Source organism: Pan paniscus, chromosome 5, assembly GCF_029289425.2.
Source record: "Pan paniscus chromosome 5, NHGRI_mPanPan1-v2.0_pri, whole genome shotgun sequence".
Classification (NCBI taxonomy): Eukaryota; Metazoa; Chordata; class Mammalia; order Primates; family Hominidae; genus Pan; species Pan paniscus.
Genome location: NC_073254.2, coordinates 20,765,951 through 20,783,175, shown reverse-complemented (window position 1 = coordinate 20,783,175; position 17,225 = coordinate 20,765,951). Strand labels below are relative to the sequence as shown.

Genomic DNA, 17,225 nt, shown 5'->3' with positions numbered 1-17,225 from the left:
GAATAAAGTGATCATAGCAAACACTTTTGCCAATAATGTCTCTGTGGCAGCTCCATCTTCTTCAGTTTAGAGAGCTTTTGTAAATGCTATCTTTATTTTGTATTTTTTAAATCCAAAGATGTTTTTGAAATGTTTCTTAATGCAGGAAAAAATATATTGGACACACTTGAGAATGAAATCAGGGACACCATGTAAAGTATTCTGATGTATTGCTACACCTTCAATATCTAAATTGATTGAGGCAGGGCCTCTGGGAAGAAAGTGAAAAATTCAGTCTGTCTTCCACATGTTTTGTCTATACCAGTGGTTTCCAACTGGAGGGCAATTTTGCTTACTAAGGAATATTTGGCAATTGCTGGAGACACTTTTGGTTGTGATGGCTGGGGTGCGAGGCTGCTCCTGGCATGCAGTGGGTAGACACCAGGGATGTTGCTTAACATCGTACATTGCACAGGACAGCTCTGCAACAAAGATGCATCCAGCCCGATATGTCAGTAGTGTTGATGCTGAGAAGCCCTGATCTAGATCATGATTACTGTTTTTGCCACAGCCTTCAAACCAGGCTTCTCTCTCCACACCCCATGTGCCAGCCAGCCTAAAAGTAACTTCTGGTTCATGTTCTAGTTTGCCTGTTATTTAACCAGTCTCCTCCCCATTAGGCCTTATTCATTCTCAGTCTTGTCAGTGTGGCTTCAAATCCAATGTTGCTCCCACCGGTTTGAAAATCTCCCTTACTTTCTGACTGCCGTTTTTTTTTTTTTTTTTGGACCTCAGTATGAAACAGTTTTGGTTGTCTTGTTATTGCTGAGTTGTTGGCTTTTCCAGCTCCTCTGACCTCAGAGTAGCACTCTATCTTAGAGTTCAAGATCTCCAGTTAGACAGACTTTAACTTCAATCCCACCTTGGTCATTTAGCAGCTTCAAATCCTCATTCAAGTTACCTATTTTCCTGAACCACAGTTTTCTCTTTTATAAAATGAAATGCCTGGCACCAATGATCCTGCCCTAGAAAACCTCCTTCTTCTTAAGGGAATAACTATTATTATAGTCTGATCGAGCTGATACAAATATAGCCCTTGTGTTGTGAGGCTTATGTGAGAATATATGTGAATTATGGTTGTCAGCTGGGGCTGGTTCTTTGTAATCAACAGGGGTGCCTCAAATAAATGAATTACAGGATCCACCCATTACCAGACTGAGGATTGCTGGTTAAAGTGCTGGACTCCCTGCCTGGCACACGATCCATGCTGTCTAGGTGCACCTGCTGTTGTTGCCCTCTCCTAGTTGTCTGCCCCTCTCCTAGTTCCCCTGAACCCAGCTCTCCACCACTGCCCTCCAGGAGATGAGGATTTAAATGTAACAAAGTTAGGGAGTTGGCTGAAAGTTTCATTTTTCTTATAGACTTAAGAAATCCCATAGCCATAAATTTAGTCACAAAGCATGGCTTGATGAGTAAAGCCATAAGAGTGTATTCTTCTTTTAATCGATATATAATAATTGTACATATTTATGGGGTACATGTGATTTTTCAATTCATGCATACAGTGTGTAATGATCAGATCAGGAAGATTTTATTCTTGACTGTAGCATAAGTAAGCAAGGGTCCTCTTCTCTGGGCAATGTCCTTCCTCTTTACGTCCATTCTTAAAAACGGCTCATTTCCATATATTTTCTCCCATATTATATAGTGGCTAAAGAAACATGGTATAGTAATGGCTGTGTTGTCATACGGAAGATCCAGACATCCAGTAAATTCCATTTTTGAGCCATTGACTTAATTTAATAAATATTTACTGGACATTGGTATTGAAGTACTAAGTATTGGAGTTAAAAGTGGGCTGAAATATAAGGCGAATAAGACAAACTACCCAGAGCACTGCTACCCTAAAAAGCATCAACTGTAATGCATTGGGCCTTTGCCATGTGCCTTGCAATATGTTTGCCGTTTTATGAGCATTTTTCATTCCAAACCTTTCTTGCAAGGGAAGAACTATTATTCTTATCTTATTCCCAAGTTACTTAGAGCTTATACAGATCCATTCATTTGGTATACATAGCTCCTAAACAAACAAACAAGTCTTATAGCCACCTGGCATTTTGCAGCACATTGCGTTTATGTTGGAAAAGCATATGGTTCTAAAGTGTGTGGCATACAGTAAACACAGCTTAAGGTATAGTAATAATAAGAGCATTCTACATAGATCGCCCCATAAAAGTGTCAGCCCATTTTAAAGACAAGAAAACTGAGTCTCAGAAAGCCTAAATCACCTGAGTCCCCACTGTTAATAAGTGTTGAACCTGGCACTGAGCTCTGGCTGTCTCCTGTGGTGTTCTTCCAAATACCTGATACTTCTGAGAGTCATAATAGATAAACTCACCAACAAATAACCTTTTATTTTCCTGGACTCTGGTACTGTGGCTGTAGAAGAAAAATCTCCTTTCCTTATTTTAGTATCCAGGTTCCTCTTCTTCATGTTCAACAGTAAGGACTCCATCCTTGGCATATTTCTTGCAAATGTGTCTAAAACTAAGAAGGCACATGTGCCCTGAAGCATTTTCTACCTCTTAAACTCAGGAATCCCCTTTGTCCCAGCAGGAAACTTGATGCCTATCCAGAAGCAAAGTTCACTTGGCCGCCCTCACCGTGGAAACGTGTTGCCACACCAAATGAACTTCCCCCTCCTGCTGTCAAAGAGCAGTCAGTGGCCACCGCTATTGACCTGAGCTCTAATTAGGCTGGTTTTATAATGAGGAAAAGAGTGCGATTCTAATTAGTAAATTTCCATCTCTTTCTCAATAGGTATCCTCCAGTCAAAGCAATCAGCTCTCCTCATCACACTGGTTCCATTGCCAAAAAAATAACTGTATCATAAAACTCTAGTAAAAGTGATGATGGTTAAGACAACAAGAGAGCAGAACGAGGTTTTATTTGCTGCTAATGACCTGCATTCTCTCTCTTAGGTCCGTGGCACTCAGGTAGTTGGTTCTGACATGACTGTGACAGTTGAGTTTACCAATCCTTTAAAAGAAACCCTGCGAAATGTCTGGATACACCTGGATGGTCCTGGAATAACAAGACCAATGAAGAAGATGTTCCGGTAAACCTTGGGTTGGGGAGACCGGGCAGGCAGCGCAGGGCTGTGGGAAGCTTTCTCTGTGTGTGTCTTTTCCAAACACAGATCTGCTCCCCAATGAAAATGTCTTGGAAGCTGCCTCCTCCTTGCTGACCATTTCTGTAGGGCGTGGAGTAAAACTAGGGTTGGTTTGACCAGCACTTTCATCATTTAATCCTTAAAAACACCCTATGATGTAGATACTGCTATTATCTCCCTTCTGTAGCTGAGGAGTTTGAGGCTTTGAGAGGTTGACTGGTTACACAGGTTCAGTTACACAGTTTATGAAAACAGAGCCAAGATTCAGACTCAGGCTGGTGAATTCCAGAACCCAAGTTTGAACCACTTTGCTGTACTACCTACTCATGTATGGACTCTTCTCATCTTTATTGAGCTCCTACCACGTGTCAGATATTATGCTGAGAGATGCCCCCTTTTCATGGGTGCTTTGTCTCCAGCCTCACCTCACAGATTTTACCATCCCAATCAGTGTCTACAACTGTTGGATTCAGAATTTTTTTTAGTTGAGCCTAAAGAGCTCTAGATGGTTCCCCATTCAGGGGACCAAAGACAACCCCAGGTTCTGTAATGATATGAATGAAACTCAGCCTCTTCCACACACAGGCCCCTTCAAATTGTGCTTGACAGGTCTCAGTTTCTGTGACTTCTACTAACAAAGAGTGTGACCCAATAAGATAACCCATTCCATGGTCAGGTAGCTCTAACAGTAAGGAAACATGTTTTTCTACCATTTGATCCTGCCAATGATCCTAATTCTGCCATCTGGACTGACAGGAAATAAGGCCCGTCTCTCTTCCGTCTGATGGTTTGCAAATGTTTGCAAACAGCTGTCTCATCTTCCTTGAATCTTTTCTACCTGGGGACAAATATCTGTCCTGACTTTATTTCTCTCTCCTCTAACATGGTTTCAGCTCTCTCTCTCTCCCACACATTCCAATTTGTCACTACTCCTCTTAAAGTGTGACACCCAGAATGGATCCCAATCTTTGAGGTTTATTACTTTCATTTCTACCACAAATAAGTCCTTGTCAGCATCAATCAATCTAGCACATTTCCTGTGGAGTGACCTTCTAAGGCATAGAAAGGGAGGTAGAGGACTTTGGAAACTGCCTCATGACCAGATATGTTAAGAATTTTCCCGACACCCTTTATGGAAGCGACCCCACTCTGGAATCTGTGGGATAAATGCAAGGCCTCACTTATACCCTCTGGGGCAACTTTATTGCCCATAAAGGGCTCTCCGCATTTCTTTCAAATTACAATGCTCATAGCTTCTGCATCTCATCATTTAAGAGATGCCTTATTGCAGATGCAATAAACAACAGAGAAAATAATCTTAGTGCTTTTGAAACAACGCAAGCACAAAACATAGCAACCTTCCTGTGCTAACAGGAAAGTTACAGGAAAAAAAAATAAGTAAATTAGTAATCAACCCCAGCTACATAGAGAGGTCAGCAGCCATACCCCTGCTTTCGTCAGAAACGACAGTCTCACTCACCCATTCTCGCACCTTCCCACTCAAATCAGATGCAAGAATCGTTCAGGCAAAGTGAAACACGTTTCCTCTTCCATACAGCCCCCTGCTGTATCCAACTTTTTCCTTCCCAGACAGTAAACCCACAAGCTTTATCTGAGTGTACTGGAACCTTCTCTATCTTTACACTTTGGCTATCCCCCTAGAATTCCACCTTGGTCAAGGCCAACACATGAAAAAAGACACTGTGTGTCTTAGACAAAAATGAATTATTACACAGTGAATTATTACACAGTGCAATGACCCACTATTTGGGAGGCCTCAGGCTCAAAATAGGTTAAATCTCCAGATGGTTTGTTTATTGTTAATGTCTGACATTGGAGTGGAGCAAAGTGGAGTGAATCGGGAGAAAGGATGGATAAGGCCAGTCCCTTCTTGGACACAGATGTCCTGCCCACACACTGGCTTAAGGTACTATTACTAGTTACTGCAACACGTAAGTCTAGGCAGACAAGTAGATAGACAGAGAGCTAGCTGCTCTTAGTCAGTTTGAGCTGCTGTAACAGAAATGCCATAGACTGGGTGGCTTATACAACAAACATTTATATCTCACACTTCTGGAGTCTGGGAAGTCTGAGGACAAGGTACCGACCAATTTGGTTCCTGATGAGGGCTCTCTTCCCAGCTTGCAGATGGCTGTCTTTTCACTGTGTCCTCACATGGGGCAGAGAGAGGGAGGGCAGGTTCTCTGGCACCTCTTCTTCGAAGGGCACTAATCCCATCATGAGCCCCACCCTCATGACCTATTCTAATTTAGTTACCTCCCCAAAGCTCCATCGCTAAATGGTATCACACTGGAGTTTGGGTTTCAACAAATGAATGTGTGAGGACCACAGACATTTAGTCCATAACAGTCCTCAATCTCTCTTTTTAAGTTTTTTTTACTGACACATTGTAATTGTACATATTTATATGGGGCAATTTGATGTTTCGATACATATATATGTTGTATAATGATCAAATCAGAGTATTTAGTGTATCCATCACCCCATGCATTTATCATTTCTTTGTGGTGAGAACATTCAAAAGCCTGTCTTCTAGCTCTTTTGTAATATACAATACCTACTGTTAATCATAGTTACCTTATCATGCAATAGAACACCAGAACTTATCCCTCCTATTTAATTGTCACTTTGTTCTCATTGGCCAACCTCTTCCCATCTTCCCCTTCATGTTCTCCTCCTCAGTCTCTGGTAACCACTGTTCTGCTCTTTGCTTCTATGGTATAATAATTTTTTTTTTTTAGTGTCTACATGTGAGTGAAATCATGTAGTATTTGTCTTTCCATGTCTGGTTTATTTCACTTACCATGATGCCCTTCCTCCAAGTCTAATTCATGTTGTTACAAATGGCAGGATTTTATTCTTTTTATGGCTGAATAGTTACAGAAACCCAGCTTCAGGGTGGAATATCTCCCAGACAAGAGAAGCTTTATTTCTCAGAGACAGTCAAAACTTGGGCTAAAAATCATGACATAGAAAACATTTGTTATCTAAGATGGGCTTACAACTTGGAGCAAGCGCCACTTTCTCTGTTTACTCCTCACTCCAGCACACACCTTCACAACCAAGACCTGAGCCAGTCCGTGCCCACTTCCATATGGTCAGATAATTAGAAACACTCCACTGTGCCCTATGTTGCCAAGATCTGATCTAGGAGCGCCAGATCCATGTAACAACTTGGACGCCTAGAAAGTGCAATTCCACAAAACCAAAATCCTTTGCAAGACCGTATTTCTTTCTAGAATACAGCTCTTAAATAGTTGGGGAATCACCACCCCCACTCATTCACCCACACCCTGCCAGATGTGGTGTCTAGAAGGCAGGGGTTATTGAACCCAAAGCAGAGGGCCTGGAAGGTGAGGAGCTGGTAAACAGGGAATTGGAGCCAGGAACAAAGAAGGCGGTGCTGTGTCTCACCCCTCACTCACTGTGAGCCAACTCTACTCTGAAATGGTTTATCTTCCTGCTCTTCCCCCACTGCCTCCGGCCTGTCTCAGATGTGCAGAGGTTCCACCTCCACAGACTCTTAACTTTCTGCACTTGATGCTTCCAGAGCGTCAAATAATTTATCTTCCAGATTTATTTTGCTCTTTAGAAAATGATCCAGTTCAATATGTTATTTCAAGAGAAAAACTCCCCCACTTTGTGATTTGGGCTTAAACTTTAAGTTTCTCAAATAGGACAGAAGCTAAGGGCTAGACGCACAGAGGACAAACCATGGGCAGTTGCAGTTTATTGTAATAATAATCTCATTTGCCTGCGTGCATTCAAGATGATAAATGGCCGGTATCTCCTGATGGCTCAGCACGTTACTGAGAATCGTTTATCACAACATCCATCCCCAGAAAATAGGATTACTCCAACATTGCTCCACTTACCAAAATACTTTCTTCTCTGTTATGAATTTATCTGTATGTAAAATAGCATGCATACATATCTTCATGTATGAGTATTTTCATGTATGAGTTTTTTCGTATGTACACATCATTATGCCGGATGGTTTTATGAGTAAGAGAAAATGATAAGAGGGGGCTAAATACTTAGCTTCTATTTGAGGTGGTTATCTGCAGTACGTGGTCTCAGGTCAGGTCCTTAACCAGGGCCACTGTTTCACAAAGTGCTTCTGATTGATCACTTGGGGGAACCAGAGGAGAGAGAATGAATGGATACAGGTAACAATAGCACAGCTGTTGAGAAATAAATATCCCAAACTTATATTGGTATTGAATTGAGCACTGTGAATTGAGGACTGAGAATTTTCTCTCTGCATACAGGCAGGAGAAACTTTCCTAAATTATTTTGCAAAGAGTTCAATGAATCCTCCATGAACACTTGCAGGACACTCTTATTACTAAGTCAAAAAGTATCTTTCCTGCTTGAGAAATAAAATCTATGAAAAAGTAAGCACAATGGTCAGAAAAAGCCTTTTCTTCTTTTCTTTTTTTTATTTCTATAGGTTTTTGGGGAACAGATGGTGTTTGGTTACATGAATAAGTTCTTTGGTGGTGGTTTCTGAGACATTTGGTCACCCATCACCTAAGCAGTATATACTGTACCCAATTTGTAGTCCCACCTTTCCCCTGAGTCCCCAAAGACCATTGCATCATTGTTCATTGTTATGCCTTTGCATCCTCATAGCTTAGCTCCAGCTTATGAGTGAGAACATAGGATGTTTGGTTTTCCATTCCTGAGTTACTTCACTTAGAATACTGGTCTCCAGTTTCATCCAGGTCACTGTGAATTCCATTGTTTCATTCCTTTTTATGGCTGAGTAGTATTCCATGGTATATGCATACCACAATTTCTTTATTCACTCACTGATGGGCATTTGGGCTGGTTCCATATTTTTGCAATTGCACATTGTGCTGCTATAAATATGTGTGTGCAAATATCTTAGAAAAAGCCTTTTCTTATAGAACATATGGTGTACACTTTTATGAAGTGCAATGAAGAGGAGCAGAAAGAGTATGAATATGGTACTCAGAAAAACCCGGGTTCAAATTTCATCTCTGATCATTTACCAATTATGTGATCTTGAAAAAGGGACTTCACTGGTTACCTTCCATTTTTCTTGATCATAAAATCTACTGAATAGTATCTGCCTCAAAGAACTGTCATATATATAAACCCTGAATATAATCTCCCAAGGTTTATAGGGGAGGCTATATGTGAAGCACCCCAGAGAACACTAAATCTCACCAACCCTGATTAGTCTCAGTCTGCACTGATGTGGGCTTGTTCTTGACACTCAGGAAGACTTCAGGGCAAACGCTGGGAGGAAGAGGAGAACACTAGAACCATGAAAGGCTATGTCATTAGCCGCATACATTAGGGCATTGGCAACAAATGGTAGCAGAAAGTTGCATAGGTGGAGGAGCCCAATTTGGTGGTTGAAATAGGAATTTGAATTACAGAACATGAAGATTCTCAAAGTCAAATGGCAGCAGGCAGGGCTATATTCCAGATGCCGAGCCTGGGAACAAGGTCTATCCCAAGGGAGTTGGCAAAAGCTAATTCGAGTGTCAGGGCCTCAGCAAAGGCAGCTGGGGGATTCACATAGGACTGTAATTCCAGGAGGAAACTAGTGGCAAAAACTGAGCTGAGGCTCAGAAGATCAGTCACATAGATAAGGCTACTATGGAGGGCTTGGGGACAAGCTAGAGTTCAGTTGATTAATGGTTGGATGGGAATCAGCCCAGCTCCTGATGGCCACTGGGAGGCCGGCGGATGCATCCCAGTGGAAGGAACCATGACCCAATAAGACTGTCAGTGACAGGTTCTGCAGAGCTTTATGTGGGGGCCTCATTTGGGGCGTAACTTGCTGAATCAGCCAGTGAGAGTCTTCAGTGTCCTAAGCACCAACTGAGAGAAAGAAAGCAAGTGACTTAGGCAAGAGTTTTCATTGCTTCCTGATCAAAGTGGAAAGCTGGATCTTCGAACCTCTCCTCTCTTTTCCATCCTTTCAGTGAAATCCGGCCCAACTCCACCGTGCAGTGGGAAGAAGTGTGCCGGCCCTGGGTCTCTGGGCATCGGAAGCTGATAGCCAGCATGAGCAGTGACTCCCTGAGACATGTGTATGGCGAGCTGGACGTGCAGATTCAAAGACGACCTTCCATGTGAATGCACAGGAGGCTGAGATGAACCCTGGCATTTGGCCTCTTGTAGTCTTGGCTAAGGAAATTCTAACGCAAAAATAGCTCTTGCTTTGGCTTAGGTGTGAAGACCCAGACAGGACTGCAGAGGGCCCCAGAGTGGAGATCCCACATATTTCAAAAACATACTTTTCAAAACCCAGGCTATTCGGCAAGGAAGTTAGTTTTTAATCTCTCCACCTTCCAAAGAGTGCTAAGCATTAGCTTTAATTAAGCTCTAATTAAGCTCTCATAGCTCATAAGAGTAACAGTCATCATTTATCATCACAAATGGCTACATCTCCAAATATCAGTGGGCTCTCTTACCAGGGAGATTTGCTCAATACCTGGCCTCATTTAAAACAAGACTTCAGATTCCCCACTCAGCCTTTTGGGAATAATAGCACATGATTTGGGCTCTAGAATTCCAGTCCCCTTTCTCGGGGTCAGGTTCTACCCTCCATGTCAGAATATTTTTCCCAGGACTGGAGCACAACATAATTTTTATTTTTGGCAAAGCCAGAAAAAGATCTTTCATTTTGCACCTGCAGCCAAGCAAATGCCTGCCAAATTTTAGATTTACCTTGTTAGAAGAGGTGGCCCCATATTAACAAATTGCATTTGTGGGAAACTTAACCACCTACAAGGAGATAAGAAAGCAGGTGCAACACTCAAGTCTATTGAATAATGTAGTTTTGTGATGCATTTTATAGAATGTGTCACACTGTGGCCTGATCAGCAGGAGCCAATAACCCTTACTTTAACCCTTTCTGGGATGCAATACTAGGAAGTAAAGTGAAGAATTTATATCAGCAGGAGCCAATAACCCTTACTTTAACCCTTTCTGGGATGCAATACTAGGAAGTAAAGTGAAGAATTTATCTCTTTAGTTAGTGATTATATTTCACCCATCTCTCAGGAATCATCTCCTTTGCAGAATGATGCAGGTTCAGGTCCCCTTTCAGAGATATAATAAGCCCAACAAGTTGAAGAAGCTGGCGGATCTAGTGACCAGATATATAGAAGGACTGCAGCCACTGATTCTCTCTTGTCCTTCACATCACCCATGTTGAGACCTCAGCTTGGCACTCAGGTGCTGAAGGGTAATATGGACTCAGCCTTGCAAATAGCCAGTGCTAGTTCTGACCCAACCACAGAGGATGCTGACATCATTTGTATTATGTTCCAAGGCTACTACAGACAAGGCTGCCTGCTATGTATTTGCAAGGCTGATTTATGGTCAGAATTTCCCTCTGATATGTCTAGGGTGTGACTTAGGTCAGTAGACTGTGATTCTTAGCAAAAAATGAACAGTGATAAGTATACTAGGGGCAAAATCAGAATGGGATGCTCTGGTCTATGTAACCACATTTCTAAGCCTTTGAGACTGTTCCTGAGCCTTCAGCACTAACCTATGAGGGTGAGCTGGTCCCCTCTATATATACATCATACTTAACTTTACTAAGTAATCTCACAGCATTTGCCAAGCCTCCCAATATCCAATTTTAAAATGAAATGCATTTTGCTAGACAGTTAAACTGGCTTAACTTAGTATATTATTATTAATTACAATGTAATAGAAGCTTAAAATAAAGTTAAACTGATTATATTTGCATCTGTGCAGAAGTGAACGCTTTTAATTTTCAATATAACACACTACTAATCACAACTTCTTGAGAAACCATCCTTCCTCCGCAGTAGACAACCCACCCTGGATAGGAAAACAACAAGCATTTATCCTCTAAAGAAAATGACTCTAACAGGTGTTAATGTCACAGTTTTCTTCACCTCTCTCTTTCTACATTTTATTAACTATATTCACTGAAGGATCAAGTTGCATATTAGTTCAAAAACCAGCTTCCAGAAACTATAAAATCTCTGTAGATATTTTCTCATAAATAATCTTATGAACCATTATGGTGAATCAGTGGATAGCCAGCATGGAGACCTAGCATAACGAACACCTGTTATGGTGTTATGACAATCATGTATAGGAGATCCTATATTCATGGCAGATATCACTGAACAATTGTAGCTCAGATAAGACCTCAGAATCTTCCTCAATTCCAGGTAGCAACTAGCAATTGATTTTAAACTGGCACACAATCAATACCTTACCAACGAAAAAGAGTCCAGGACCAGATGGATTCACAGCCGAATTCTACCAGAGGTACAAGGAGGAACTGGTACCATTCCTTCTGAAACTATTCCAATCAATAGAAAAAGAGGGAATCCTCCCTAACCCATTTTATGAGGCCAGCATCATCCTGATACCAAAGCTGGGCAGAGACACAACCAAAAAAGAGAATTTTAGACCAATATCCTTGATGAACATTGATGCAAAAATCCTCAATAAAATACTGGCAAACCGAATCCAGCAGCACATCGAAAAGCTTATCCACCATGATCAAGTGGGCTTCATCCCTGGGATGCAAGGCTGGTTCAATATACGCAAATCAATAAATGTAATCCAGCATATAAACAGAACCAGACAAAAACCACATGATTATCTCAATAGGTGCAGAAAAGGCCTTTAACAAACTTCAACAACACTTCATGCTAAAAACTCTCAATATATTAGGTATTGATGGGACGTATCTCAAAATAATAAGAGCTATCTCTGACAAACCCACAGCCAATATCATACTGAATGGGCAAAAACTGGAAGCATTCCCTTTGAAAACTGGCACAAGACAGGGATGCCCTCTCTCACCACTCCTATTCAACATAGTGTTGGAAGTTCTGGCCAGGGCAATTAGGCAGGAGAAGGAAATAAAGGGTATTCAATAAGGAAAAGAGGAAGTCAAATTGTCCCTGTTTGCAGATGACATGATTGTATATCTAGAAAACCCCATTGTCTCAGCCCAAAATCTCCTTAAGCTGATAAGCAACTTCAGCAAAGTCTCAGGATACAAAATCAATGTACAAAAATCACAAGCATTCTTATACACCAACAACAGACAAACAGAGAGCCAAATCATGAGTGAACTCCCATTCACAATTGCTTCAAAGAGAATAGAATACCTAGGAATCCAACTTACAAGGGATGTGAAGGACCTCTTCAAGGAGAACTACAAACCACTGCTCAAGGAAATAAAAGAGGATACAAACAAATGGAAGAACATTCCATGTTCATGGGTAGGAAGAATCAATATCATGAAAATGGCCATACTGCCCAAGGTAATTTACAGATTCAATGCCATCCCCATCAAGCTACCAATGACTTTCTTCACAGAATTGGAAAAAACTACTTTAAAGTTCATATGGAACCAAAAAAGAGCCTGCATCGCCAAGTCAATCCTAAGCCAAAAGAACAAAGCTGGAGGCATCACACTACCTGACTTCAAACTATACTACAAGGCTACAGTAACCAAAACAGCATGGTACTGGTACCAAAATAGCATGGTACTGGTACCAAAACAGAGATATAGATCAATGGAACAGAACAGAGCCCTCAGAAATAATGCCGCATATCTACAACCATCTGATCTGTGACAAACCTGAGAAAAACAAACAATGGGGAAAGGATTCCCTGTTTAATAAATGGTGCTGAGAAAACTGGCTAGCCATATGTAGAAAGCTGAAACTGGATCCCTTCCTTACACCTTATACAAAAATCAATTCAAGGTGGATTAAAGACTTAAACGTTAGACCTAAAACCATAAAAACCCTAGAAGAAAACCTGGGCATTACCATTCAGGACATAGGCATGGGCAAGGACTTCATGTCTAAAACACCAAAAGCAATGGCAACAAAAGCCAAAATAGACAAATGGGATCTAATTAAACTCAAGAGCTTCTGCACAGCAAAAGAAACTACCATCAGAGTGAACAGGCAACCTACAGAATGGGAGAAAATTTTTGCAACCTACTCATCTGACAAAGGGCTAATATCCAGAATCTACAATGAACTCAAAGAAATTTACAAGAAAAAAACAAACAACCCCATCAAAAAGTGGGCAAAGGACATGAACAGACACTTCTCAAAAGAAGACATTTATGCAGCCAAAAAACACATGAAAAAATGCTCGCCATCACTGGCCATCAGAGAAATGCAAATCAAAACCACAATGAGATAGCATTTCACACCAGTTAGAATGGCAATCATCAAAAAGTCAGGAAACAACAGGTGCTAGAGAGGACATGGAGAAATAGGAACACTTTTACACTGTTGGTGGGACTGTAAACTAGTGCAACCATTGTGGAAGTCAGTGTGGTGATTCCTCAAGGATCTAGATCTAGAAATACCTTTTGACCCAGCCATTCCATTACTGGGTATATACCCAAAGGACTATAAATCATTCTGCTATAAAGACACATGCACACGTGTGTTTATTGAGGCATTATTCACAATAGGAAAGACTTGGAACCAACCCAAATGCCCAACAATGATAGACTGGATTAAGAAAATGTGGCACATATACACCATGGAATACTATGCAGCCATAAAAAAGGATGAGTTCATGTCCTTTGTAGGGACATGGATGAAATTGGAAATCATCATTCTCAGTAAACTATCACAAGAACAAAAAACCAAACACCACATATTCTCACTCATAGGTGGGAATTGAACAATGAGAGCACATGGACACAGGAAGGGGAACATCACACTCTGGGGACTGTTGTGGGGTGGGGGGAGGGGGGAGGGATAGCACTGGGAGATAAACCTAATGCTAGATGACGAGTTAGTGGGTGCAGCGCACCAGCATGGCACATGTATACATATGTAACTCACCTGCACATTGTGCACATGTACCCTAAAACTTATAGTATAAATAATAATAATAAAAAGTGAAAAAAAACCATTAACAACTGGTGAATGTAAGTGAAGGATATGTGAGTACTTATTGCACTGCTCTTGCAAATCTGTAGAACTAAAGTTTTAAAAAATAAAAATTTGCAAAATAAAAGAAAGGAAAAAAAAAAAGAAACTGGCACGCAAGATGGAACCTGTTTGTCATGCTTACCCTTAGAGCCAGCCCATTCCCTCTGATAGCTAGGATTTCATACATATTAATGCTATGGCTCTAAGAGTTATGATTTAGCAATGGTAACAAGCAATGTGTCTCATGTAGCAGCAGGACTGTGCGTTCTAACTCTCCCTGAGTACCTGTGCTAGTCCTCAGTGTTTTTAAACAAATCCTTATTGGTGTTTGGGACTTCAAAGACAAAAGAGGGGAAACATAAGATACATAAATATTTTTGTTTCTCCTGGGGGATATCTCAAACAACCTCAACAACAACACGTATAAGATGATAGATGATAGATAGATAGATAGATAGATAATAGATATAGATAGATTAGATAGATAGATAGATAGATAGATAGTTTTGCAAATATTTTACCTCATCAGCCTTGTGACAGAAGTAAATATAACTATCTCCATAATTAAGAACCTAATTGAGCCTGGGAAGCCATGTATCATGGCAAATCAATCTGGGGTTGGGAGTGAGCAGTGAAACAACTCTGGTTTCAGAATCACCATTTGCTGTACACTGTTTAAATCTTTTGTTGCCTCCTTAGAGTTTTAAGAATGCTGGCTTAAGACCAACTTCAGGATTCTTTGAAGAGCTGCAGTAGAACAACAAATAAAAATACGTATAAATTTGTATTAGAAATGTCATGGGAAATGGAGTTTGTGCTAGACTCATTGGCAATCAAAAGTCCCAAAATCCCAGGGGGAAAGTCACTGCTTATGAACATTCGTCCAATGTTATTACAAAGTTAATAGTCAGCGAACCCAACCATCAATTAATTCACCTTTTCTACAATCCAGCCATCCCCTGACATCCAGACAACCATCTAGCCTTCCAAGCCATCTATCCATCCATTTTTTTCCAACTATCCACCCGTGCATACATCAGGTATCACTTTAGAGAACAGGGATGCAAAGATAAAAATTCCATGGTTCCTGCCCAGAAAGAGTTCATAAAGCAGAGGAGTAGCAAGATATTTAAACAGATAATCCACAACCAAATAATAGAGCTATGCCCAGGGTGCCATAAGAATGAAGACAGAAAGATGTCTAAGGAAGCCTTCCTCAATGTGCCCAGGAATCAAGGAGGAAAGGTTCAGATTGAATCTTGAAAAAATAATAGGTAAGTTGGAGACCATTTAACAAAGAGGAGCTCATGTAACAACATAGAGAGAAGACCATGAACATGGCCCCCAACTGGCTTGAGATGGAGAGATGGTAAGTGTCCAGTGAGAAGAGGTGGGGCTGAAAACGCAGGAATGGGTCAGAGTTGGAGCACTTCCCGAAATGAGAATTTGTTTCTTCTGGTCTGTATTGTAGAGTAGAACTAAGAGAGGCTGCTAGGAACAAACTAGATACAAACTAAAAGTTATGCGTGGCTCAAGGAGTGACAGGGCCAAGAAAGTATGGGGTGGAATGCCCTAACTCAGGCCAGTGAAGAAGGTATCAGAATGGGGGTGTGGCCACAGTTGGATTCAAGGAAGGGAAATGAGACATACCAGGCTCAAGTGGATAAAGTGGGAGAGATAGCATGTAGAGACAGATAGCTGACTATGTCAGAAACTATAGAAGTGTAGACAGACAAGTTCCTTCTAGGGCAGCCAAGTAAAATCACCATGAGCAGGTAGCGCTGAAGACCCAGAATCTTGCCCCTCAGGTCATGCTTATGTCTGTCTTTGAGGCAAAATTCTCTCCAACCCAGTATCTAAAAGAAATGAACTGCTTCTAGAGACATTCCTTCACACCTTAAGGCAAGTTCGTCCTTCTGTTCTCACCACCCCAACTCATTCAGACTCAAGTTTGCCTTCCCAAGCACCTTCCTTTCTACATAAGAATGAAACAAACAAAAAGCCTTTTAGTGTGTCTGTAAGAAATTACTTTGTCTAAACGAACAAATAAATGAGAAACAAAGCGCCTCAGTTGCATCAGGAAAAGGGACAGGGAAACTGTGTTCACCTCAATTGCCAGGAATTATACACAGCATTTTCTAGCTCTAAAGACAATGAACATTTTTAAAAGATACTTGGTAAGCTAGCTGTTGATACTACTCATGAACTCCCATTCATTTTCACACTAATCATTGTTCTAGGACTTACATAATTACCTAAGTAACGTTTCAACAGTCCCAAAACTAACATAAGGGGTCCTAATGAGGATTTCCTATTAGTAAACAGCATGTACCTATAAACAAAGCAGATTCTTTCCTCTCTTTTCTGATTTGAGCAAGTTTAGACAGTGGGAAGGTACAGTATGAAAAATATGTTACCACCAGATTTAGGATTTGTTATAAAGGTGGCAGATTTTAAATGACCATAAAATGATTGTCACTCTTTCCATTGAGAAATGGGAACCACATTCCCTCTCCTGCCCTTGATTTTAGGTGGGCCGTGACTGCTTTGAAAGAATGTGATAAAAGCAATGCTGCCAGTTCTCAGCTCCAAGCCTTGGAAAACTGGCAGTTTCCACTTATTTTCTCTTGAAATCCTCTTCGTAGAAGCCCTGAGTTTCTGCGTAAAGGCTCAACTACTCTGAGACTCCCATGCTGGAGAAGCCATGGGTATACACACTTCAACCCTGCTCTGAGCTCAGCCTTCCAGCGACCTCCGCCAAGGCACCAGACCTGATAATGAGGCCATCCTGGGCTCTCCAGATCAGCCCATCCACCAGCTGAACACCACCAAGTGACCTCAGTCAATGTCACTTAAGAATCACCCTGCCCAGCCTTGCCCAAATTCCTGTTCCACCAAATGATGAGATAGGATTAAATAGTTGGTTTTTAATTTTTGATTGATACATAATATACATATATATTTATGGGGTTACATGCATAGAATGTATAATGATCAAGTCAGGAAGTTTAGGGTATCCATCACCATGAGCATTCATCATTTTCATGTGATGGGAATATTTCAAGTCCCCACTTCAAGCTATTTTAAAATGTGCAATCCGT

General features: G+C 41.0%; 1 protein-coding gene across 2 annotated transcripts in view; it reads left to right on the top strand.

Moving 5' to 3' along the window:
• F13A1 (coagulation factor XIII A chain) overlaps positions 1-10,915 on the top strand; it is a 188,161-nt gene extending 177,246 nt beyond the window's left edge. For both annotated transcript variants that reach the window (XM_003806722.6, XM_063605135.1), the window contains 2 exons: positions 2,961-3,097; positions 9,136-10,915. In XM_003806722.6, the coding sequence (XP_003806770.1) occupies positions 2,961-3,097; positions 9,136-9,289 (291 nt within the window). In that variant the 3' untranslated portion in view covers positions 9,290-10,915. The remainder of the gene's footprint in view (positions 1-2,960; positions 3,098-9,135) is intronic.
• The last annotated feature ends 6,310 nt before the right edge of the window (positions 10,916-17,225 follow it).